This window comes from Lynx canadensis, chromosome D3, assembly GCF_007474595.2.
Source record: "Lynx canadensis isolate LIC74 chromosome D3, mLynCan4.pri.v2, whole genome shotgun sequence".
NCBI lineage: Eukaryota > Metazoa > Chordata > Mammalia > Carnivora > Felidae > Lynx > Lynx canadensis.
This window is the reverse complement of record NC_044314.2, coordinates 88,180,516-88,205,739: the sequence shown is the minus strand read 5'-3', so window position 1 is coordinate 88,205,739 and position 25,224 is coordinate 88,180,516. Positions and strand designations below refer to the sequence as shown.

Genomic DNA, 25,224 nt, shown 5'->3' with positions numbered 1-25,224 from the left:
TGCAACGTCTTTGCTTCTCGGCGTCCCGTTTCCCCCACCAGCCTGCTGCACCCCTGCGGCCCCGGCTGCCCAGGGCGCCCCAGCCCAGTAGGGCACGATCAGCTCCCGTTGTGCAAGGAGCCGGTAGTGGAAACCACTGTCCCTTCCCGTGGTCAGAGGTGGCCGGACGGAAGGAGGACGGACGGTGGGAACCGTCCCTGGGGCTGCGTGGCCATGAGCCAGACGGGGCTGGGAAGGGTATCCCGGGAGGGCGACCCAGCTTCCCTTGGGGGGAAGGTGCCCGATGCCCGGAGAAGCAGTGGGGACGGTAGCCACCGCCAGGGGCCTGGGTGAGACTTGCCCGTGGACCCCAGAGGAAGGCCAGTCTGACTCTACAGTATCCTCGTTAGAAGCAGGGTATCTCTTTCCCTTTCTTACGGAAAGTGACGAAAACGTTCGTGAGTAGACCCAGGGTTCTGTTGCGTACAGACGCCGGCCCCCGCTGTACCCCGGGTTCCCAAGGCTGTGTCAACAGAGCGGGGGCTTCTCCGGGGCGGCCGGCCTGCACTGTGGTCCGTGACCCCCTGTTTATTCAGCTGCCCCTTCTGGCCGGAGAGCAAACAGACCTCAGCCCTGACCTCTGAGCCTTGGGCACCAGGCGGTGGGACTGGGTTTTGCTGCTGAATTTCCTGGAGTGACCTCGAGTGGGCCGGCGGGGGGAGGGGGTCCCAGACCAGTGGGAGGAGTGGGGGTGTCGAGGCTCCAGGGGCCGACGGAGGGTCCCCGCTTGCTCCGGGCATGGCTGGCCTGTGAGCTTGGTGGCCCTGGGGCCAGGACAGGGATGGACAGGGCGGTGACCCGTGCGTTCATCTCAGGCTCAGCAAAGCCCTTCGTCCCCCTGCCCCTGGAGGCGTGAGCCGTCGCTCCTGCTTCGTGGCCGAGAAACTGAGGCTCAGAGACGTCCCGCGGCCGGTGCTCACACCCCTGTCTCCCCAGGGCACCCCGCTCAAGTATGACACTGGCCCGTCCTCCGCCGGCTCCAAAAAGCATGACGTGCGCTCCATCATCGGCAGCCCCGGCCGCACGTTCCCGCCCGTGCACCCGCTGGACGTGATGGCCGACGCCCGGGCGCTGGAGCGCGCCTGCTACGAAGAGAGCCTGAAGGGCCGGCCGGGGGCAGCCGGCAGCTCGGGGGGCTCCATCACCCGGGGGGCCCCGGTCATCGTGCCTGAGCTGGGCAAGCCGCGCCAAAGCCCCCTGGCCTACGAGGAGCACGGGGCGCCCTTCGCCGGCCACCTCCCACGCGGCTCGCCGGTGACCACACGGGAGCCCACCCCACGCCTGCAGGAGGGTACGTGGGGGGTGGGGGGGTGGGGTGCGGGCACCGGGTGGGCTCCTGCCTCGGGGGACTGCCTGCCCACCCACCCTCAGCTTAGGCTAGAAACCGGGGGCACCCTCGGGCCGGTGCGTACTTTCCACCTGCCGGGCCTGTGGCTTCTGCCCCCAAAGTACACTTCGATTTCTCTTCGTCTCCCTGCCACCCCCAGACCACCGTGATTCCCCACCTGGGGGGCCACCGCAACTCCCCTCCTGTCCTGCTGTATCCTGCGTCCCAGATGCAGCCAGAGCCGTCTTTTGAAACATTCACATCCCGTCACGCCACTCTAACGCTTAAATCTTTCTAGTGATTCCTCACTGCATTTAGGGGAAAAAAAAAAAAATCCACCTTTTAGCCACGGCCGTGAGCAGCCCGCAGGACCTGGCCCGGTGCACTCTGCACGTCACGGTCACCACATTCCTTTATCGACCACAGGCCAGACCAGCGGGTTTCCTCCTCTCTGTTCCTGAGTGTGCGCGGGGCCTTTCCACCTGCTCTCCCCGCTACCTGAAACCTCCCCCACATGCAGAGTGTTACCTAAGTGGCTTCTTTTTGTCCTTCGGGTCTCTGTTCAAATGTCGCATTCTTGGGAAGGCTTTTATGACCCTCCCCCACTATTCTGGTCACATTCTGTCACATTTTGAACGTCCCCCGGAGCGTTGATCTCGCGGAGATTTTCGCTTGAAGACTAGTGGGTCGCTTCTCTCCAGCATTAAGTGCGCCACGTCGGTGTGGTTTCCTGCCTGTTGTGTTGACGGGGCCAGCTGCATTTCTTACGACAGTGCTTGGCCTGTAATAGAGGCTCCGTAAATATTTTCGATTGCTTGAATAAAGGAAGGAAGGAACAAATGAACAAAAGAACAAATAAATGAAAGCGTGAATGAACGAGTTTTTTAAAAAAGAACACAAACACAGCAGCAAATGGGTAAATGAAAGAACACAGGAACCGGAGGCAAAGAGACAGGTGAAGGAGGAGGTCTGGTCCTTCTGTCCCCGAGAGCCGCCCCCCCCTCAAGTGGCCTCCCCTAAATGCTGGCCCCGGCGGCCCCCGTGTTGGGGGCTGTGACAGCGGTGGCACAGAGGTCCAACGCCACCCCCTTGGCCTGTCCCCACAGGCAGCCTCTCATCTAGCAAGGCATCCCAGGACCGGAAGCTGACGTCCACGCCCCGGGAGATCGCCAAGTCCCCCCACAGCGCCGTGCCTGAGCACCACCCCCACCCCATCTCGCCCTACGAACACCTGCTTCGGGGCGTGAGCGGTGTGGACCTGTACCGCGGCCACATCCCCCTGGCCTTCGATCCCACCTCCATACCCCGCGGGATCCCTCTCGATGCAGGTGATCGTCTGGGACCCATAGACCCCCACAGCGCGGGGCCGGGGACCTCGTCCGTGTCAGCCCCAGTTTCCTGTGGAACTTATCAGTGCCTTTAAAACTGCAAACGTATCAAAAGAGGCCGCAGTGCCTGAGCGTTTCTCAAACGGACGTGGTCTGAAAATGTGTTTAAAAGGATGCATCCCTCGGGGATCTCAGCGGTCTACGCTGTGGATGCCCTTTAGGGGAACTTCGATCCAAAGAACGTTATCGATAAAAAGTACCCCACGTTGTCTTGGGGAGCCAAGGTTTTTCTGCGCGTAGCCCCTCGGTTCTGGGTTGTGGCTGGTGTTTGGGGGAGGCCGTCGGGTGTGCGGGCCGGGGGCGGAACGACGGGCGGGTGAGCCAGCCTGACCTCGCTCCCCTTCTCCCCACAGCCGCGGCCTATTACCTGCCCCGACACCTGGCCCCCAACCCCACCTACCCGCACCTGTACCCACCTTACCTCATCCGCGGCTACCCCGACACGGCGGCGCTGGAGAACCGCCAGACAATCATCAACGACTACATCACCTCGCAGCAGATGCACCACAACGCAGCGACCGCCATGGCCCAGCGGGCTGACATGCTGAGGGGCCTCTCGCCCCGCGAATCCTCTCTGGCACTCAACTATGCCGCTGGCCCTCGAGGTGGGTGGGGAGGGCACTTCCAGGCAAGGGGGTGGTGGGTGGACACCATTCCGCGCCCCCAGAACCGGCCCCGTCCCTCGTCCGCCCGGCCCCCTTGGGAGTGCAAAGGACGCGGGTGTTCTCGCTGAGGCTGTGGGGTGCGGTCACCTTAGAGGCCTGGGCGGTGGAACAGCCTTGAGAACGCACGCGGATCTGGCGCGGGGTTGAGAGTTGCGTGGGCCGCGAGCGTGGGGGTGGGCGTGTGTCTGATAGCGTGTGCGTTCCAGATGCACACGCAGGAGGTGAGTTCGCGTGCCTGTGCGAACTCTCCGTAGAGGGGGGTCCTTGGCCTGACCAAAAGAGATCAAAATGCGAGGCTGTGAATTTCTGGCTCCCTCGACTCACAGAGCAGCCTGTGGCTGCTCTGTGAGTGCGTTCAAGTCGTTCTCTGGAAACATTTCTGGAAGGTTCTTTTCAACCAAGTACCAGTTAGGGTCCATTTGGAAAAAGCAGTCTCGCTAGGTATTTCAGGCAGTGGGGACTGAATACAGGGAGCTGACCGGAGCGGGTGGCAGGCTGGAAGAACAGAAAGGGCCAGCCAAGTGCGCGGGGATGCCCGCCACAGGGCACGACCGCCTCTGGGGTTTGGAGGTCCAAGGAAGTGGGACTGGGAGAGCCTGGCATCCAGAATAGGGGTCCGAGGGGACCGGTGCAGAACCAGGAGGGGGCACCCGGTCCCTCCGGCCCTTTGCCCACAACCCCCCGGCCCCACCTCCTCCCGCAGGCATCATCGACCTGTCCCAAGTGCCACACCTCCCCGTGCTGGTGCCCCCGACCCCGGGCACACCGGCCGCCGCCGCCATGGACCGCCTTGCCTACCTCCCCACAGCGCCCCAGCACTTCAGCAGCCGGCTCAGCAGCTCCCCGCTCTCCCCAGGTAACACCCCTGCCCCGTCCCATCCACCCCCCAGGTAACACCCCTCCCCTGTCCCATCCACCCCAGAGGACAGGCCCCGGCCCTCCCTGAGCGCTGGGCTGAACCACAGGACTTCTGGTCTCCAGGGGGTCCCACTCACTTGACGAAACCCGCCACCACCTCGTCGTCCGAGAGGGAGCGGGAGCGCGACCGGGAGCGCGACCGGGAGCGTGACCGGGAGCGCGAGAAGCCGGTCCTCACGTCCACCACCACCGTGGAGCACGCGCCCATCTGGAGACCTGGTAGGGCGGCGGAAGTCCCTGTCCCGGCCTCTGGGGGTCCTCATGGGCCACGCGACCTGTCCCCTGACCCCGCAGCCTGTCCCTGCCAGGTACGGAGCAGAGCAGCGGCGGCAGCGGCGGCGGAGGGGGTGGGGGCGGCAGCGGCAGTGGCCGCCCCACCCCCCACTCCCACCAGCACTCGCCCATGTCACCCCGGGCCCAGGACACCGTCCAGCAGAGACCCAGCGTGCTGCACAACACGGGCATGAAGGGCATCCTCACCTCCGTGGAGCCCAGCACGCCCACGGTCCTGAGGTGGGCCAGGTTGGCACAAGGGAGGGGACGGGCGGGCGGGCCGTGGGTGCAAAAGCGCACTGGGGGGAGAGAGACGGGAAGGAGAATGATGGGTGGGAGAGTAGGGAGATGGATGGTGGGTAAATGAATAGGAGGTAGGACGGCAGATGGACAGGTGGGTGAATGGATGATGCAGGGGTAGGTGGAGGGAAGGGCAGGTGAAGGTGATAGATGGGTGAGTATTTGGGAGGGAAATGGATAGGTGATTGGGTTGGGATGGGCACGTGGAGAGAGAAATGGATAGGTGGGTGGGTGGTGTGTGGATGGTGACTGGGCTAGATGAGTGGGTAGTTGGGTGGATGGAAGGGTGGTTGGGTTAGACAGGTGAGTGAATGGACGGATGGAGCTGGATGAATAGATGGGTGGATGGGTAACTGAATAGATGTAGGTTGAGTGAGATAGGTGAGTAGGTGGATGGATGGATGGATGGATGGATGGATGAGTAGGTAGGTGGAAGAATGGGTAGATGGTGAGTTGGGTGAGTGGGTGGATGAGTAAGTAGATGGATGGATGGGTAGATGGTGAGTTGGATGAATGGATGGATGAGTAGGTAGGTGGAAGCACGGGTAGATGGTGAGTTGGGTGAGTGGGTGGATGAGTAGGTGGATGGATGGATGGATGGATGGATGGATGGATGGATGGATGGTGAGTTGGGTGAGTGGGTGGATGGTGAGTTGGATGAATGGATAGATGAGTAGGTAGGTGGAAGGATGGGTAGATGGTGAGTTGGGTGGGTAGGTAGATGAGTAAGTGGCTGGCTGGCTGGCTGGCTGGATGGATGGATGGATGGTGAGTTGGGTGAGTGGGTGGATGGTGAGTTGGATGAATGGATGGATGAGTAGGTAGGTGGAAGCACGGGTAGATGGTGAGTTGGGTGAGTGGGTGGATGAGTAGGTGGATGGATGGATGGATGGATGGATGGATGGATGGATGGATGGTGAGTTGGGTGAGTGGGTGGACGGTAAGTTGGATGAATGGATGGATGAGTAGGTAGGTGGAAGGATGGGTAGATGGTGAGTTGGGTGGGTGGGGAGGTGAGTAAGTGGCTGGCTGGCTGGCTGGCTGGATGGATGGATGGTGAGTTGGGTGAGTGGGTGGATGGTGAGTTGGATGAATGGATGGATGAGTAGGTAGGTGGAAGGATGGGTAGATGGTGAGTTGGGTGAGTGGGTGGATGAGTAGGTGGATGGATGGATGGATGGATGGATGGATGGATGGATGGATGGATGGTGAGTTGGGTGAGTGGGTGGACGGTAAGTTGGATGAATGGATGGATGAGTAGGTAGGTGGAAGGATGGGTAGATGGTGAGTTGGGTGAGTGGGTGGATGAGTAGATGGATGGATGGATGGATGGACGGATGGATGGATGGTGAGTTGGGTGAGTGGGTGGATGGTGAGTTGGATGAATGGATGGATGAGTAGGTAGGTGGAAGGATGGGTAGATGGTGAGTTGGGTGGGTGGGTAGGTGAGTAAGTGGATGGATGGATGGATGGCTGGCTGGCTGGCTGGATGGATGGATGGATGGTGAGTTGGGTGAGTGGGTGGATGGTGAGTTGGATGAATGGATGGATGAGTAGGTAGGTGGAAGGATGGGTAGATGGTGAGTTGGGTGGGTGGGTAGGTGAGTAAGTGGATGGATGGATGGATGGATGGATGGATGGATGGATGGATGGTGAGTTGGGTGAGTGGATGGATGGTGAGTTGGGTGAGTGGGTGGATGGTGAGTTGGATGAATGGATGGATGAGTAGGTGGAAGGATGGGTAGATGGTGAGTTGGGTGGGTGGGTGGCTGGTTGGGTGGGCAGGTGGATGAGTAGGTGAGTAGGTTGTCAGGTTCAGGGATAGTCTGTGGAAAGGAGACGGACACGTAAGAGGGGGCTGTGGGAAGAGACTCTTCTGGTCCTGCCCAGACTTGGGGGAGGTGTCCCTCTTGCCTGGACAAAACCTAGGGGTTCTGTTAAGATGAGAGAGGCTCTTTAGGCCATGTGTGTCCCCCCAGAGTCAAGTCACTCTCATAAGGGGGCCCAGGTCAGGTCCCCTCTGATGACACCCACCCCCAGGACTGCGGGCAGAGCTGCCTGATGCGAGGGGGTGGGGGCTCTGTACTCCTCCCTGCCCAGAGTCCTGTTTGGAGGCAGGCGTTTCTTCCGAGGTAAAGCTTCTATTCATACGAGTACCGCCCCCGCCATTTGGCTGTTCTAAGTTATACCCACCCCCCAACCACAGTTCCAGTTGGGAAAAATGACAACCCCGTTTCCCAGAAGCACTGGCTTTGTCCTCACTGACTCAACTACTCAGCAGCTACACGAAGCGGGAGCACCTGGCTGCTTAGAGCAAGATCATGGCTCAGCACAAAGTGGTTTGTGCACACTGGCAACAAGCCGGTTAGAAACTGTCATGCGGGCATCGAGCCTTTCCCTCTGGCAGCTGGAGCGAGGGTCAGCAAAGGGCAGGGCACCGTCTCGTGGCGTCACTGGGCTTGACGGGGAGGCCACAGGGCTGGAGTCGGGCCAGCTCACATCCAAGCCTCAGTGTCCTGATCTGCAAAGTGGGGATAATTACGTTTACCCCGTGAAGATCAGAGTGTACACTTGTGCATTGCTTCTCCCCAGCCGGTCCCCCCTGGGGCTTATGGCCTAGACCGAAGCAGTTGGGGAAGGCTGCTTGGAGGAAGAGGCAAGTGACCCTCAGAGGAGCAGGGCCGGGGCGGAGTTCCGGAGAGCCTTGCTGTTCTCCTGCGGTTCTCTAACCGCCCACGCCGCCTACCCTCGGGGCCTTTGCCCCTGTTTTTCCAACTCCTCACGTAGCTGTGGTGCGTGCATTTCCTCGAGCGCCCCCAGCAGACCCTCGCCCACCTGCCAGCTCGAGAGTCTCCTCCCATTCTCCGTCACCCTGACTTGTCGTTGACCGGTTCCCAGGCTCTGGGCGTGGGTAACTTCTCTGTTAACTTGTATATAGTCTGCTCAACCGGAACGTAAGGCGATTTTGTCTGGTTCATTCGCTGCCGTATCCTTCAAGGTCTAGAACACTGTCTAGAACAGTGCCTGACAACGTACTAGGTGTTTAGTAAGAAGTCTTGGAACGACGGACTGAATGAATGAATACATGAGTGAGCGAGTGAGTGAAGGCATGTGGGGTGGGTAAGGCCATGTCGGGAGGGCGGGTTCATTCTGCGAGCAGTGGGGACTCATCAGGGTGCTGGAGTGAGGGAGTGGCCCCGCCTCGGCCTCCTGGGCCCCTAGTGGGGGCACTGCTCCAGCCCCCTGACCGCCTTCTCTCCTCCCCCAGGTCCACCTCTGCCTCCTCGCCTGTCCGCCCGGCCGCCACATTCCCACCCACCACCCACTGTCCTCTGGGTGGCACCCTAGACGGGGTCTACCCCACCCTCATGGAGCCTGTCTTGCTGCCCAAGGAGGCCCCAAGGGTCGCCCGGCCCGAGCGGCCCCGTGCGGACGCTGGCCACGCCTTCCTTGCCAAGCCCCCAGCCCGCTCTGGGCTGGAGCCCGCCTCCTCCCCCAGCAAAGGCTCCGAGCCGCGGCCCCTGGCGCCCCCCGGCTCCAGCCACACGGCCATCGCCCGCACCCCAGCAAAGAGCCTCGCACCCCACCACGCCAGCCCGGACCAGCCTGCGCCGCCCGCCTCGGCCGCGGACCCGCACCGGGAAAAGACTCAAAGTAAACCCTTTTCCATCCAGGAATTGGAGCTCCGTTCTCTGGGTAAGACCACCCTGACAGCGGCCACCTTCATAGACGCGATAATCATGCGTCAAATTGCTCACGATAAAGGGCCGCGAGAAGGAGGTTCGCTGGCCAACGACTCCCCTCGCGATGGTAAGACTTCCGGACCCGCCGCCCGCCCACCCCGTCTTGTGGCCTAAAGATATTTTCAGATCTCTGCTTTTTATTTTTTTCCCCCCATTTTACGTTGGTTTTGGTATTTTGTTTTTAAACGCGTCCTCGTCGATTGCACGCTATGATGACTATTCCTCAAGCTGCCGCCCACCCCCTCTGATTTGGGGGCGCCTCATCATTTCACATTGTTTTATCATGATATATATATATATTTTTTTTTGGATTTTCGCTTTTTTTCCTTTAATGAATGGATCTGTGATTTTGACTTCAACTGCGCCTCCCATGTCCCAACCTTTGCGCCTGTGTTTGGGGAGCAGAGGGAGTGGGGCTGCAGAGGGGCTCGGGCTGCCGCCGGCTGCCGCGTGGGTGAGTCTGCTTTGGAGGACGCCCGCGAGGCAGACTGTCTGGGAGGGCAGGGGAGCACACTGCTCTCCAGGAGGAAATGACCCCTGCACTCTGCCAGGGCCGTGAGGGGCTCTCGGGGATGCCCCGGCCCCACATGTCCTTGCTGACCTCCACCCTGCAGCCCCTGGGAGAAGAATAGTCCCGGGCCCCCTCTCCCACCTCTGGCCCCTTCTCGGGGCTCCTCTTTGCTGGCCCGGGGGGCTGCAGGGACTGTGGCCCAGACCGGGTCCTGGGACCCTAGTGTCCCTCCCTGGCCCCCGCCCCCCACTGATCTCACTCCTGCACTGCCTGCCCTGGAGACTCGTCCTCCCCACTGCCCCCACCATCCGGGTCTGTGTTTCCCCCTGTCCCTAGGTCATTGTCCGTCTCTTGGCCTGTCTCCCTGCGTGTCCATCTGCGTTCTTCCTCCAACGGCCTCTCTCTCTCACCCCACCACCCCATCTCCCCCATTTCTCGATGCGCCCCCCCACCCCAGCCAGCCGGCAGCCCCGGTCTGGCTCCCTTTCTCTATCCATCCACCCCGCGGCACCCGTCTGATCTGGGGGCCCGAGCCAGCGGGGGAGGGCGGGCCGGGTGGGGTGGCCCTGGCCCCAGGTCCTGGCACAGACATGACCCGGGGCCTCGCCCACTGCAGGTTACCACGGCGGCAGCTACAGCCCCGACGGGGTGGAGCCCGTCAGCCCCGTGAGCTCGCCCAGCCTGACCCATGACAAGGGGCTCCCCAAGCACCTCGAGGAGCTCGACAAGAGCCACCTGGAAGGGGACCTGCGGCACAAGCAGCCAGGTAGCGCCCCGCCTCACCCCGGCACCTCCCTCGCCACAGCCCTGCGAGACAGGGGCGGCCGTTGTCCCATCACACAGGCGGGAAAACCAAGGCCCCCTGCGGCCGAGGAATTGGCCCAGCCCCACGCTCAGAGGGCAGAGTCGGGATGCGGGGACCGCGCCCCCAGCCAGGCTCACGCCTCGGGTCCCCCGCCCCCGACCCCCAGCCTGACCAGCTCTGCTCCGCCCGCAGGCCCCGGAAAGCTCAGCGGTGAGGCCGCGCACCTCCCACACCTGCGGCCGCTGCCCGAGAGCCAGCCCTCGTCCAGCCCGCTGCTCCAGACCACCCCTGGGGTCAAAGGTCACCAGAGGGTGGTCACCCTGGCACAGCACATCAGCGTAACTACCCCTTCTCTGCCTCCGGCCCTGGGCGGGGATGAGGTCCCGGGGGAGGGGGAGGGTCACACGCAGCCTCTCGGTCTAGTTAGTGGGTAAACCGAGTCCTGGCGGACCGGACCAGGGAGGTAGGGCTGGCGCGGGCAGGCTGGTCAGGGATTCCAGACTCTCAGACTCAGATGCGGAAGCCGCCCCCTCACCCAGCTGGGGAGCCTCTGGTGCGTGAGCCCGTGATCCGCGTCTCCCGCGTGCTGCCCATTGGAACCTGACCCGTGTAGGGCCCACCACTTTGACACGGAGCCCCCCATCCCGTGCACAGGGGGACGCTGAGGCTGCCGTGGGCAGGCCCGAAACACCCAGGGAGCCGGGAACTGAGCCGGGCTCTGTCCCCAAAGCGCAGCCTAGCCTTTGCACGCCCAGAAGGTTCCGGAGGGATGGCTGCTGCCTGACCCCGCACCCCTCCCCCCACCTTCGGCCCGCAGGAGGTCATCACACAGGATTACACGCGGCACCACCCGCAGCAGCTCAACGCACCCCTCCCGGCCCCCCTCTACTCCTTCCCTGGAGCCAGCTGCCCGGTCCTGGACCTGCGCCGCCCCCCCAGTGACCTCTACCTCCCGCCCCCGGACCATGGCGCCCCGGCTCGCGGCTCGCCCCACAGTGAAGGGGGCAAGAGGTGAGCGTCGGGGGCGGGTGACCCTTGGCGGTTTAGCTCCTGGGGCACCTCTGTCAGGTGCCTGCTGTAGGAGGGCTGAGCTCGGCCAAGTGCGAGGCCTGCCTGGTGTCCTTGCACGGATGAGAAACTGAGGCCCAGGGAGACGGCGGGCGGTTTGCTCAAGGCCACGGTGCTGACAGATAATAGCTGACGCGTCCGTCACGCTCTGTGGGCTCCAGGCGCCATGTGTTAACCGGGATGCTCACCACAACCCCAGGAAGTGTAGGCGGTATTGTCCCCATGTCACCGGTGAAAGAACTGAGGTACGGAGAAGCGAATTCCTTCATCTCCGGGGACACAGCCAGTGAGTGGCAGAGCCGGGATTTGAACCAGAGCCGAGGGTGGCGAGCACAGCCTCCCTGCAGGCACACGTGCTCGCTTCTGGGTCCCCCGGGAGCACTAGGGCTTGGAGAGGAGAGGGCAGCCCCCAGCTCTAGGACGAAGGGAGCCACTCGAAGGGGGGCCCCACATGAGCGAGCCACGAGGGCGGGAAGGACATCTCTGGGGGACAGTGGGGCATCGGGCATGCGCCACAGCAGGGGTCAACTGACTACCGCCCGTGGGCCAAATCCAGCCCACGACCCATGAGCTACAGGTGGTTTTACGTTTTTGAAAGGCTGTGAAAGAAGAAACACAGCAGAGCCCACAAGTGGCCCGCAACGCCCGAAACAGTGGCTCTCCAGCCCGTGCAGAAAGATTCAGGGGGGGGCAGAGCTGGGAGGGGGCGGGAGAGGGACACGTCCCCCACGTCATCGCGGGGGAGAGAGCGCCGAACTCGGACCACAGACCCTCTCTCTGCTCAGGTCTCCAGAGCCCAGCAAGACGTCCGCCCTGGGCAGCAGTGAGGATGCCATCGAGCCCGTGTCCCCGCCCGAGGGCATGGCAGAGCCTGGGCATCCCCGAAGCGCCATGTACCCGCTGCTGTACCGGGACGGGGACCAGGCAGAGCCCAGGTACCTCCGCGGCACCCCACTCCGCCCCCGGGATGCCCATGACTCAGCCTCTGGCCCGCTCGTGGCCTTGGCCCACCGCGTTGCACTTGGGGGTCCACAGGGCCTTTGTGTGCGGCTGAGAGATCTCAGACCCGCAGAGCAGGGGTTAACGGCTGGAGGGGCGTCCACGGCAGCTTCCTGTGCTGTGGACTGCACCCCCTGGCTCAGGCCAGGCCCCTGCTGCTGGCGGACCTGAGAGACCATGAGCTAAATGTGCTGCACCAATCGGGGGGGTGGAGACAGAGAAGAAAGCCAGGTCCCTGGGCCTTGGGAAGGATGTGGTCTGAGCACATGTCTAGTTTTTTCAGGGGCTGTTGCAGGTAGACAGGGATGGCCCACCAGAGCAGCTGGGGCTCTCTAGAGACACCCTGAGCCCAGGAATAGGTGAACTACAGAGAAGATTCCAGGAGCCGTGGTCCCTAAGAGATGAAAGATGTAGGTACGGGGTAGGAGAGGCTCGGTTCTGAATTTCTAAGGCAGGTCAGGTAGTAAGCGCCCCATCACCCAAGGTGTGCAAGCTCCACACTGAACAAACTGACCTAGGTTCTCTGATCTTCGCAGCAGAATGGGCTCTAAATCTCCAGGCAACAGCAGCCAGCCGCCGGCCTTCTTCAGCAAACTGACCGAGAGCAACTCCGCCATGGTCAAATCGAAGAAGCAGGAGATCAACAAGAAACTGAACACCCACAACCGGAACGAGCCAGAATACAGTAAGCGGCGAGCCCACTGCCTTGGGAACCCGGGGCCCCCGTGGGGCTGGGAGCCAGCACGGTGCTAGAAACCCACGGGGTACTTGCCCGGCTCCCCCACTGGCCCTTCCCCGCGCATTCAGGGAGCCCGGCGGTCTCCGTCTCTGCCTCGGGTGCCCGCCGGGACAGAACAGTGCCTGGGTACGGCCGGCATTCGGCGAATACGTAGATGGGCGGGTCTGTGCGGAGCCCCTACTGGGAACCAGGGATTGGGGTCTTACCCACCCAAGGGCCCTGTGTGTCCCCTGTTCACAGCACTCATCGTGTTTGTGATTTTTTCCTCCCCACTTACGCGGTCACCGGAAGTAAATCCTAACTTAGCCTCCGCCCCTTAGCGCAATGCTGGTTAGAATTGCAGCCTCCAGACCTGCTGACTCTGCGTACATTGAACAAGCTCCCCACAGAGTGCGCCTTGCCTGCACGACACAGGGGACCGTGCGGGGGCGGGTGCTTTCCTCGGACCCGTGGGCCCGCAGGCCTTACCTGCCTCTTGTCGCCCGCCTCTCCAGATATCGGCCAGCCCGGGACGGAGATCTTCAACATGCCCGCCATCACCGGAGCAGGTAAGCGTCCGGCCCGGGCTACACGGCCACCGGCCCCCTCCCTGCTCTCTCCGCCACCCCCCGTCATGGCTGCGTGCTGGGGAGGTTAGGCTGGGCGTGCGGGACCTGGAAGGAGACTCGGGGAGCGGGCGCAGCCTCGGAGGCCGCGCCGCTGGGGCCCTCGCCCCAGCCACAGTCACGGTGACAGAGGGCCTCTCTTAGTTCAGCTGTGTCCCCCGCTCTGGACTCTGCAAACCGGCGGTGGGGATACAGGCTCACACGGAAGGTGAGGCTTTTCAGGGAGTCTACACTGGAGTTACACCGCAAGGCCCCCTGGTGTGTTGATTTCAGGATTAGGGGCGCACAGCCGTGTGGAAGCACCAGTCCCTGCCGGGGCCTCGGGGGGGGGGGAGACTGGAGTGTGACGGGGAGTGGGCGTGCGCTCGGTGTGCCCAGGCTCGCTCAGGGTCCGCATGAGCGTTCTCAGAGAGAGAGCATCGGCTTCACTCAGAAATTCGAACCCCCCGGGGAGCTGAGGGAACAACGAAGACGGGTGACAGAGATGGGTGAAAACTCACACGCGTGTTTAAAAGTCCAGCCCGCTTTGATGGTTTGCGGCTGGGGGGCCCCCGGGGTCGGATCCCCAGCCCCTGGTGGGGCCGCAGTGTGTGTTTCCACTGCTTCGTGGCGGGGCTTTGTGGAATCGGCTTCGAAAGTCTGGTGAGAGGAGACTGAGCCCAGAGCCCACTGGGGACTGGCGCCTCCACGGGCAGGACCCTGTCTAGGGGGGTTGGAGGTGCCGGGGGTGTTTGCAGGGCTGTGGCCTCTGGGCTCTGTGGGAGCCTGAGGCCAGAGGAGCAGAGGGGAGATGTGGGGCCTTCCCTGGGGCCATCGGGGGCCTTGAACCCTGGGAACGTGGTGAGCGAAAGACCAGCATTTTATCCTCACTGGAGGTCATCAGGGCCTCCAAGTGGGGGGCTCCCCCATCTACCCAGAGACTAGACACAGGGGGCTTCGCTGAGCCTCGGACAACAGGCAGGAGACGGTTCGGTCGAACCAACGATATGGTTAGAAATGAATGTTTCCGGAACATTCCAAATCGTGACACAGGCACTAGACGCGTAGTACGTAGGCGTGTACGTATACGCAGAAATCCATGCAGCGGTGCAGCGAAGCTAAGACTTCTACGTAAACTCGGTTTGGCTTTTTTTTTTAAGCAGTTTAGTCCACACACAAAAGTTTCCCCAGACCCCGGTCTCTGCTGCTCAGCCCCTGCATCAGACTTTGCCTTGGTAACCAGAGATGGTCGGGCTTCCTGTCTGCCTGGCACCATCAGATCGGGGACCCGTGGCCCTGGGTGGAAGGCTCGGGAACATCTGTGATTGCTCACCCCTGCTGGAAATCCTACTCTTTCTTGGAGAACGTGGCTTTTTTTCCACCTCTTTTTTTTTTTTTTTTTTTTTTAAGTGCCGAGGAAAATGTGGCCAAGACGCAGCTAAAAAGGTAGAGAGGGTGTCCCTGGCTGTGAACAAGTTTGAAGCAGAAAGGAAGAAAACAAAAAGAAAACGTAGGGAGCAAACAGTTGCTACACAGAACTGTGATTTTTATTTAAAAACAGTTGTTAATGTTTATTTATTTACTTTTGAGAGCGAGAGAAAGAGGAGAGAACACAAGTGAGGGAAGGACAGAGAGAGAGAGAGGGAGACACGGAATCCGAAGCAGGCTCCAGGCTCTGAGCTGTCCGTCCGCACAGAGCCCGAGCGGGGCTCGAACTCCCGAACTGTGAGATCATGACTTGAGCCGGAGTCGGACGCTGAACCGACCGAGCCGCCCAGGCGCCTCAGACATTTTTCAAAGCCTCTGTGTCCCTCCCAGCCTCACTGAAGCCATCAGGGAAGTTGGCTGATGAGCTGGGGGTCGGAAAGACTCGTCCCCTGGCCACTTGGTATTCACACGGTTCACCAGAGTGGAAGTTTTGAAATCCATGCAGACAGTGCCCAAGGCCAGCAGGCGAGGGGGCTTGAGCTTTGCTGGCTTAACAGAGATGCTGAGGAAGAGACACATGCCCCCGGCTTGTGAAAGGCCCCGGAATGATTCACTAGAAAGATGAGAAAGGGGCAGGATACCTGGTGGATGAAAACAGGCTTACTTAATTCACGTGGCCGAGCGGTGGGCGTCTGCAGGGGCCTGTCTGGGACCGGTCTGTCGATTCGACCGCTTTGTGAGCAGGTGGCCGGGCTGGGGGCGGTCGTGCATTTGTCTCCAGCTCTGCCCTGTCCCCCGCACGCACATAACTGCATGGCTACCTCCCCACCTCACCGTCCGTCTCTGCACCTCTCTCTCCTTGTGGCTCCCAGGCAGGGAGGGGTGGGGGGGGGCGTGGAGAGCTAGGCCCAGTGTGGGGAGAGGGGAGGGCGGGCAGTGGGGGCTGGGGGTCCCAGGCCTCGTGGGGGTCACCTTCCCTGCCAGAGTCTCTTCCTCAGCCCCTGCCGGCCCCCGGCACCCCGAGCAGACCCCTCACACCCAGGACCAGGCTCTGGTTTCCCAGCTGTGTGTCCCCAGATGGGGCGTCCCTCCGATTTCTGCTGCCAACACACACACACACACACACACACACACACACACACACACTCCCAAGCCACTTGGAATTTTAAAAAAGATGCAGGCCCAGCTGGGATTCGGGGGGCAGAAGGGCTTCCGATTTCCCAGAGGACAGGGTAGGAGAAACTGGGGGGGGGTGGTCATCTCGCCTCCCAACCCCCCAACCCCCCGGGGCCCAAGTCCGAGGGAGCCCCCCGCCCCCGATCACCACTGCAGGAAAATAAGGGGGGGATAGGGCGATAAACGTGTTGCTTTGCCGAAATGTGCTCACTGTGTATTCTCTCTTCTCCTCCCTCTCTCCCTCTCTCCGCTTCTCTCCCCTCTCTCCGTTGTCCCCCTGGCCCCTCCTGGCCCCTGTGTGTGTGTGTGTCTCTCTCCCAGGCCTTATGACCTGCAGAAGCCAGGCGGTGCAGGAACATGCCAGCACCAACATGGGGCTGGAGGCCATTATTAGAAAGGCGCTCATGGGTAAATATGATCAGTGGGAGGAGCCCCCGCTCAGCGCCAACGCTTTTAACCCTCTGAATGCCAGTGCCAGCCTGCCCGCTGCTATGCCCATAACCGCTGCTGACGGACGGAGCGAACACGCACTCACCTCGCCAGGTCTGCAGGCCTCCCCCGCCTCGGTCCTCCAGCCCCACCCCCCCGTCCGTCCCCCCCCCCCCCCCGCCCCGGTGTCATTAATCTCGCGCCTCCGCGTTCCTCTGACCAACCCCATCCAGCTTTGGAGCTTGTGACTGTGTTTTTGTGTGTGTTTGACGTGGTTCTGGAGTCGGCTAATCCCAGGCTGGGCGGGCACAGCCCCAGCCCCCCCACCCCCCCTGCCCACTGGGGCTGAAGGAGCTGCTGCTTTTCTAAAAACACTCCCTGCTGTCCGAGCCCTGCCCTGCCTTGTTCCCCTGCTGGACACGGGTCCCCGGGAGGCCCACGTCCGGGCCCAGCTTTGTGTCTCCTGGGGAGATCAGGCTAGAGCGAGGACCCACCTCTGTGTGGGTCAAGGGGACCCCTGGGCTCTTGGCAGCCAGGCCCATTGGCTCCGCATCTGCTGGGGCCACCGTGTGTGTCCCTGGCTGGCCTGGGACCTGAGGGGGAGGAGACCAGTGTCTGTGTGCCAGCCCCAAACTCAGATGAGTCAGGGAGAGCACAGGGGCCAGCTCCCCATCTGCCCCATGTCCCTGAGCAACTCTCCGCATATCTGAACGAGGACTGTGCAAGGAGACCTCAGGCCCGTTTGTCCGACCTGGACGGTCTGCTCCCAGGAAGATTCTGGATTTAATGGGGGCCCAGGCCTGGCCTCAGGGGTCCTGGCTTCTCTGTGGAAGGTCTACAGCCTTCCCGGCCCTGGTACGGCCCTGGGGCAATGGTCAGGGGCAAGTCAGAGGCCTGAGGCTTTGTGTTCGGGGTATCAGCCCCTGGGTGGGTAGGTGGGCCTCAGGGCGGCCCGAAGGGGCTTTGAAAGTAGTTCAGCTCACTTCCCTAGTCAGTTCTGGGTCTGTCCATCTGGTCGACCTGGCTTCTCAGCAGGGCTGAGCTGCTGTTCTCTCCTCTGTGGGGGCCTGGGAGGCAGGCGTCCAGGGCCTCACCCACTCCCGCCCCGGCCCCCCCCACCCCCCCCCCCGCCCCCCGCCCTGAGTGCCGTCTGCACAGTCCAACGTGGCCCCTTCCCGTGTGTTCTCCTGCAGGTGGTGGCGGGAAGGCCAAAGTCTCTGGCAGACCCAGCAGCCGCAAAGCCAAGTCCCCGGCCCCGGGCCTGGCGTCCGGGGACCGGCCGCCCTCCGTCTCCTCGGTGCACTCGGAGGGGGACTGCAACCGCCGGACCCCACTCACCAACCGCGTGTGGGAGGACCGGCCCTCGTCCGCAGGTGGGCGGCAGGGCACGGTGCTTGGGCGGGCCTGTCGCTGTCCCCAGCACAGTGCGCAGGTCACCTGGGTGGGGTCAGGGGGGAGCATCTGCACTGGGCCCGGCCAGCAGCCTGAGCACCTACTGTGTGCAGAGTGCGTGGTCTGGCCTCTGGCCCTGACCAGAGAGGAGGGAAGGTTCGGGGAGTGAATGGAGAAGGCCGATCCCATGGGCTCGGCAGGTTGCGGGAAGCCGGGTTTTCTTCACGGGCACAAGGAGCCCCTGGAAGGTTCTAGGTGGAAAGCGCCTGCAAGAGAACAGACCCGAGGGGCGAGGGCACGGGAACAGCAAGGAGGCCCCTCCCCGTCCCGGCGACAGCTGGCCCCGGGCACGGTGGGGGGGGAAGTGGTGTCGGTGGGGAGGGGTGGGCAGCTTTGAGCCACTCGCGGGAGTCACGCCGGGACTGTGGCCAGACGTGGGAGGCCGAGGCCCAGTCCCCAGCGAGGTTGGCGGGCGGGCCCACGGGCAGTGCCCAGCTCACAGGGGGCCTCCCGGTCGTCTCTCCTGGTCTTTCCGGCAGGTTCCACACCGTTTCCCTACAACCCCCTGATCATGCGGCTGCAGGCGGGTGTCATGGCCTCCCCGCCCCCGCCTGGCCTCCCCGCGGGCAGCGGGCCCCTTGCTGGTCCCCACCACGCCTGGGACGAGGAGCCCAAGCCGCTGCTCTGCTCACAGTACGAGACGCTCTCCGACAGCGAGTGACCGTCAGAACGGGCTGGGGGGCGGGGCCGGGGCCCAGCCAGCGGCCAGAGCAGCCGGGCAAGGAGGGGGCCGCTGCCGACCCCCCCCCACCGAGGAAGGAGCCCCTGAGTCTGCCTGCGCGCCTGTCCGTCCGTCCGTCCAGAGCCGGCATCCTTGCCTGTCTAAAGCCTTAACTACGACTCCCGCCCCGGGCTGGCCCTGTGCAGTGACCTTACTCAGGGGATGTTTACCTGGTGCTCGGGAGGGGAGGGGCCAGGGAGGGGGCGCGGCGGCGTGTGGCGGCCACACGCACGCAGCCGGGGCGGCCAGGGACCCAAAGCAGGATGACCACGCACCTCCCATGCCACTGCCTCCCCCCTTAACGCATTTGGAACCAAAGTCTAAACTGAGCTAGCAGCACCCTCCCTCCGTCCCCATTCCGCTTATCGCTCTGGACAGACGGACACAGGCGCTGTCCAGCCCCCGGCGCTCTCGTCCCCGGTCAGCGAGACTGCCGCCGACCCAGTGAGGCCAGATGGGCGGGCGAGAGGGCCAGGTGGGGTCTGGGGCGAGCGGAGGCTCGGAGGGACCGGACCGTTTGTTCTCACACATGGTTGCCGCGGCGGTGGGAAGGAAAGGCAGGTGTACATGATGTATTGGTTTACAGGGTATATTTTTGATACCTTTGATGAATTAGTTCAGATGTTTTACGCGAGGAAGGACTTGACCCAGTGTTATTGCTGCTGTGCTTTTCCATCTCTGCTTACCGTTCAGGAGGCGTGTGCAGGCCGCCATCGGTGACCCCATCGTCCGCGGGCCTGAGGGGGCCGGGGGCTGCCGGCTCGCGGGCGCCCCTTTGTCCTCCCCCCCGCCCTTCCTTGGGCAGAAGGAATTTGATGGGTATTCTGTGACCGCCATCTGCGCACGGCGGTGGCATTCTGTCATTTACACACGTTGTTCTCATTAAAAAGCGAATTATACTCGAGCGACGAAGGCTTCTTCTCTGCCTCGGACTGCACGGCCATGGGGCAGGCGACCGGGGGCTTGGGGGGACAGTGCGAGTGTGACCCCGGAGGGGCAAAGACACATCCCCCCTGAAGTCACCAGGCCCGTCCCCTTGGCAGGTGAATAGCTACATCCGTGGGGAGAATGTCCCCGCGAGGGCGTCAAGTAGCCACGCCCGCGGGGACGGTATCCGGCGTCCGTACTCGTGGGGGGACGGTGTGGAGCGTGCACGCCTGGGGAGGGGTCACAGGGCGCGTCCACGATGACCGTCGTCGGTTGTCGTTGCTGAATACGCTTGCGGTCACTCCCGCCGGTGTCGTGAGGACACGGACCCTTTGCCATCACCGCCGTCTTCGATGCTAGGCAGAAGGGAGACAGCCCTCGGCGTCTCGGGTCCGGAAACAGCTGCCGGGCCGCTGCTCGTGGTTTTGGTCGGAGCGTCCCCGCTCTGGCTTCCTGTGTGTGTCGCGAACAGAGCCCGAGTTCTGGAAAGGCTGCGATCCGTCGCCGTGGCGGATGCTGGGGGCAGCCTCGCAGGGGCCCCTCCCCCGCCCCTCTCCGCAGCACCTTGTCTGCCCCGTCAGGCCGGGCGCCTGACTCCGGAAGGGCACTCGGGGGTCCTCACTGCCCACCGTCCTGTGTGCCTGGCACGTGTGTGGGTGTGTGACGTCGGCCCCCGGGTGCCCCTCGTGCCGAGCCTGGGTGTCGTGGTCCTGGAACCCACCCTGTCCCCGTCCCTCAGCTTCCCGGCCCGGGGCTGCCGGCCCCTTGGCCCATCCAGGGACGGACACCCCCCGAATACCCAGAGAGGGGCCACCCTGGCCCAGTGGACTTGTGAACAGGCCGCCGTGTCTGGCCAAGGGGATGGTGTTTATTCAGTTTGGAACCGGCTTCCAGGACTCTGATGGGGCCTTGCCAGCAAGCATGGCCGCGGGCCCAGTTGGGGGGTGGGGGGGGGGTCCTGCCCCACGCCAGACGTCCCCGTTCAACACATCGGAGGGGCCCCCACAGGACTTGGGCCGGACACGGGTACGCTGGACGCAGCAAGTGCTGTCCCCTGCCCAACCTCCACGTGAGTGGTGCCCAGTTTCCCTGGTGGCCAGCACCCCACCTCCTCGGGGTGTGTACCTGGGAGGTCCCACGATTTAGGGGTGGCGGGTAGGGGTGGAGGAGGGGTCAGAGTGCGCAGGGGACACTGCCCACGAGCCTCCCCGGCCCTGTGCGTCTCCCTGTCTATCCTGCAAGCCTGCGCCCCGAGGCAAGATGTGAGTGTGCGGTTGTGACCGTCTGTGTAGCCTCCGGAACGTTCTGCGTGCCCCCCTCCCCCCGCAGCGGCAGCGGGCCTCATGGCTGCCCCTCCAGGCTTCAGCTCCGTACTTGGGCTGCAGTACTGAGGCTGGCAGGCAGGTGGCAGTGTCGAGCCAGCAAAGGGCCCTGTCCTGACCACAGGCCTCCCCCACTCCGGGTGTAGACCTGCCCCCATCTGGAATCCAGGATGGGCCAGCTTGTGTTGGCCACACCAGCCACCAGGGCTTGGCCACGCATGCCGGTGCTACCCAGGATCCCATGGCACCTCCCTCAGCCGCGCAGAGTGATACGGGGGTGAGGGCTCAAGTCTCCGCCCACATGGTCCTCTCCGCCAGCCCCCTGTCTCTGTGGCCTCACAGTTGACACCGTCTGGCACCCGTCTCTGTCTTCTCTGAGCACCGGTGGCCCGGACCCAACACGGGGTGTCTGCAGGGTGTAGAGAGGCCTCCCGGTGCCTGCAGAGGACCCGCCCTGACCTCCAGCCTACCGGCCAGTGCTCGACCCCCGGCGTTCATTCCACCCCCATCTTGTTTGGTTTTCTCACTGTTCCGTCTTTAAGGCAGCGGCCTATGGTGTTCCCCTGACCCTCACCCCCCTGGAAAACTCCTACACACACGTAAAAACCCAGCTGGGACATTGCCTCCTGTAAGAACTCGTTATCCCTCTCCATTTTCTTGTCCCCCCGGCTCTCTGATAACGCACTGCACGTCTCAAGTTGGACAGAATCCCTCGAGGGCAGAGCTCATGTTTTTCCTTTCCAGCCCAGTTGTTGACCGAGCCCTCCTGGCGACGGTGTTAAGCGGAACGGACTCTGTGAGGAGCAGATCTCCTAGAAAGCCACAGTGTGATTTGTAAAGGGAAGGGGAGTTGTTGGCAAATGTCTGCGTGTTTTAGGACATTGGGAACTCGGTTGAATGCAGATTCCTGGGCCCCCGCTAGAGAAAATGAATATGAGTCTGTAGGTTGGGGGTGGGGCCCGAGAATCTGTGTCTTCAACAAGCAGCACAGGGGTTTCTGATGGGGTGGCCTGCAGCCCCCGCAGGAGTGGGAGCCCGAGGCCGGAGCTTGACCCCTGCCTAGAACCTTCTGTTTGGCCAGGGAGTCTCCAGTCAGGGCACAAGAAGCTCCACGGAAGGACGCCCGGCCAAAAGAGCTGCCGCCCTCGGCGGGGACAGGAACAGACTGGTCCCCAGGGCACGGGGCTTGGCTCACGACAAGCCCTCCCGGGGCTGGGTGACGCAGACACTGTGATAACTGGAGCAGTCAGGGTGGCTTCCTGGAGGCGGTAGCTCTCGGGGGGAGGGTGGGCTGAACGGAGGGAACGTGTGTGGGCAAAAGCTGGGAGGCGAGACCCTGCCGGGGACCTTTGGGAGCCCAGGGCGGCCACACATAGGTCAGTGTGGGGACCCAGGATTTCCTGAGAAGGAAGGAGACCCAGCAAGGTAATTTGCTGGTTTTCTGCAATTGGGGCGATAGTGAGCTTGCAAGGGTGGATTGAGAGGGAGAAGCCTCTGAGGCAGGCCCGTGAGGGACCAGGACAGGGGCAGTGCAGCAGAGAAGGGCAAGACAGAGCCCCCCCGGCCCCGGGAGCGGGCAGGGCACACGAGGAGGCCGCCCGAGCCCAGCTGCCCGGTTCCGTCCTCCCCCTGGCACTCCCTGGCTGTGTGACTCCAAGTCATTTGAACCCGCCGTGCCTCAGTTTCCTCCTCTGTAAAATGGGATAGTGTGCCATCTTAGTTCTCTTGTAGAGAACACTGCTCACTCACCGGTGCGGGTGTCGGACGAGGGGACCCGGCAGGGAATAGACAAAATGGGTCTGATAAAGGAGCAAACGGGGATCGCCAGCAGCGGGCGGGGGGGCTCCCTGGCCATTCTGTCCTTGAGAAGGCTAAGGATGGCCACCGTTCTGATGGATCCCCCAGGAGGCCGGGAGGCTTTGGCGGCCCTGTGACAGACGGTCCTTCCTTCTCACCTCTTCCAGAGGCAGGCAGGCCAGGCCCCGCTTCCTCATTGGGACTTCTCGCCAGCTGCCTCTCAGGGTCACTGCGAGGATGGAATGTGCTAGAACGCTGACAGCAGGCCCACTGCCCGCAGACAGAGTGCGCGGCTCAGCTCCGAGGGCTTTGCTGGCTGCCTGGGCTGCTGTGCTTGTCACTCTTAACTCTGGGGAGGAGGGGACGGGACGGCGTCGATCCAGATGATGGGGACGCCTGTTTGGAGGAGGGGGTTGCTGAGTTTGATCTGAGGCTTGTGAGTGTGAACTGGCAAGAGTGACCCCAGCAGAGGTCAGGAGGGGCGTTTGGGGCCGGAGCCGGCCCTCAGACATTTGAAGTGTTCCCGCCCCAGCATAAGCAGTGGACGCCCTGCCCTGCCCCCCCCCCCCCCCCGAGAAGGGTCCCAACTTGGTTCGGCTGCAGCAGAGGCCTGACCGGTGCGAATTCTCACCTCCCGCAGCCTGGGAGGTAAGGCCGTGTGCCCATTTGGTAGAGACATTAAGCGACATGCCCTTTTTCCAGCCACTGGGTCCGTCCCCGGTGTTGTCTCCTGCTCCCCAGGGGACTTCGTGAGTGACACCTGCCTCTCTGAGACGTGTGGGGGGCGGGGGGGGCGGTGTGGAAGGGCCTTTGCAGTCTCTATTTTGGAGGTGGAAATCCCAGGGATCTAGACAACACTGGTAACACTTTCCCCCTGACCTCCAGGTCCTCTGGGTTCCCAGGAAAGCCGGGGAGCCCTCGGGGGGGCCTTACGGGCAGCTGCCTTGCTCCCCGCTTTCTCCTCCTCCCAGGTTGGGCCTCACTGAACTCTTGTATACAAGGAGCAGTCTAGGATTCCCGGTGTCATTAGGGAAAGGCAAAGCTATCCACGTGGTCAAAACGACGTTCGGAGACACTTGAGTGCAAGGTGTGGGCTCGCTCTCGTCTCCGTCTCCCAGGCGCGCATCTTACCTGTCTTCCGCGACACGCCGAGACAGGTGACAACAACTTGAAAGAGAAAGGGAGAGACAGTCTCAGTCCCCCGAGGGCAAAGACGCCTGCTAGAGGGTCCTGCCCCCGGGGTGGAAAGCTGCAGCTGGAGGCCGTCAGCTAATCGCGTGTGTCAAAAGTTCTATCTTGAAGGGCACCACAGGGGCACCTCCAAGGTCACTGGATTCGTGCCCCCCCCCCCCAGCTGCTCGTGTCAGGAAACCCACCCCATTTTCCCCTCAGGTGGCGAGGCAGATCAGCGCTGGGATCGGAGTCCAGCTCGTACATCTGAATTCGTTAGGCACAAAGCAGCCCCCAGCGTGTGCGTCCACGCGGAAGCCCGACCCGAAACCGGCTGGGCTCTCTGAGGCTGTGCGCCCCTCTGGGGCACTTTCCAGTCTGATGTGCTGATTCCCAGAGGCCACTGTCCTTTGGCCGCCGTGTGTCTCCCTAACTGCACGGACAGTCGGGGCCCCGGAGGCCCCTCCAGAGGTATGGACAAGACGGAAACAAGTGCTAACGTGGGTTGGGACCGGCTTCTTTGCAGAGGCGGCTGGGGCCCTTCTCCGGGGGCATCAGCGCAGGGGGCTGGGACGCAGAACACAAAGCACTTGGGCACCAACAAATGCAGAGTCCCAAGGCCTCCCACCCCAGAACCGCCCCCAGACCCAAGTCCCAGGGTGGGGCCTGGCACTGGCCCTTGGGGGAAGCCAGTGCACGCTGGGCACAGGGGTCTGTGCCTTCTGAGTATACCGCCCTGCTCCCCGTGAGCAGAGGAGAAGCCAAGGGGAAGCTACGGCCGGGTGGGAAAAGGGGGGCGGCCACAGAGCACGGGGGCCTGTGAAAACCTGCCCCACCCCATGGGATCCGAGGGGCTCGGGAACACAGAACAGGGAGCCTCTCTGGGTCTGCACATTTTATTAAGATAATCAATCAAGTTCTTAAGTTATTTTTGTTAATCGGACTCCCTGGAGAGAACATGCACCGGGTGTAGATATACAAAAATAGATCAGGCACTTGCCTCTCTTGGACGTAGGCTCCGGGTTGTTCTCTCACCCCCACCCCCACCATGTGGGAGAGCCTTTCTGCCCCCGTCGTGGGGGATGAACAAGGGAGTGGGAGGGGAGTCCCCTTACCCACCGGGTCCATTCAGGCCAGAGGGCCCCTCCGAGGCCACACTGGGGAGTTTCTGGGGCACCCGTCCGGGGCAGCACCAGACCGTGGCCCCTGGCTCCCCGCCTGCCCTGGCGGCACGTGCGACGGGGGCCCAGCAGCACTGGGGACAGCGCGTGCGGAACCGCCGCGTGTGGAACCGGGCGGCCTGACCCAGGGCAGTCACCGCCACGGCATCTCTTTAAGCAGCTGGGCCCGGAGCCCCACGCAGGTGACGGCGGAGGTTCCGAGAGCTTCGATGCCTCCCCTTGGCGCCTGGCGGGAAGGCTCTGGCGCGAGAGTCCTGATCCT

General features: G+C 62.8%; 1 protein-coding gene across 23 annotated transcripts in view; it reads left to right on the top strand.

Annotated features, from left to right (window-relative positions):
* Nucleotides 1-19,469, top strand: part of NCOR2 (nuclear receptor corepressor 2) — a 183,099-nt gene extending 163,630 nt beyond the window's left edge. For 11 of the 23 annotated variants that reach the window (XM_030336915.1, XM_030336910.1, XM_030336912.1 and 8 more), the window contains 17 exons: nt 976-1,330; nt 2,473-2,694; nt 3,108-3,359; nt 4,123-4,275; nt 4,401-4,556; nt 4,646-4,859; nt 8,179-8,606; nt 9,781-9,930; nt 10,162-10,307; nt 10,787-10,980; nt 11,199-11,282; nt 11,823-11,972; nt 12,573-12,721; nt 13,270-13,323; nt 16,285-16,506; nt 17,586-17,765; nt 18,324-19,469. In XM_030336915.1, the coding sequence (XP_030192775.1) occupies nt 976-1,330; nt 2,473-2,694; nt 3,108-3,359; nt 4,123-4,275; nt 4,401-4,556; nt 4,646-4,859; nt 8,179-8,606; nt 9,781-9,930; nt 10,162-10,307; nt 10,787-10,980; nt 11,199-11,282; nt 11,823-11,972; nt 12,573-12,721; nt 13,270-13,323; nt 16,285-16,506; nt 17,586-17,765; nt 18,324-18,505 (3,291 nt within the window). In that variant the 3' untranslated portion in view covers nt 18,506-19,469. Of the gene's footprint in view, nt 1-975; nt 1,331-2,472; nt 2,695-3,107; nt 3,360-4,122; nt 4,276-4,400; nt 4,557-4,645; nt 4,860-8,178; nt 8,721-9,780; nt 9,931-10,161; nt 10,308-10,786; nt 10,981-11,198; nt 11,283-11,822; nt 11,973-12,572; nt 12,722-13,269; nt 13,324-16,284; nt 16,507-17,585; nt 17,766-18,323 lie in introns of all 23 variants that reach the window. The other 12 variants (XM_030336920.1, XM_030336918.1, XM_030336917.1 and 9 more) reach the window with 9 other exon arrangements.
* Nucleotides 19,470-25,224: the final 5,755 nt, after the last annotated feature.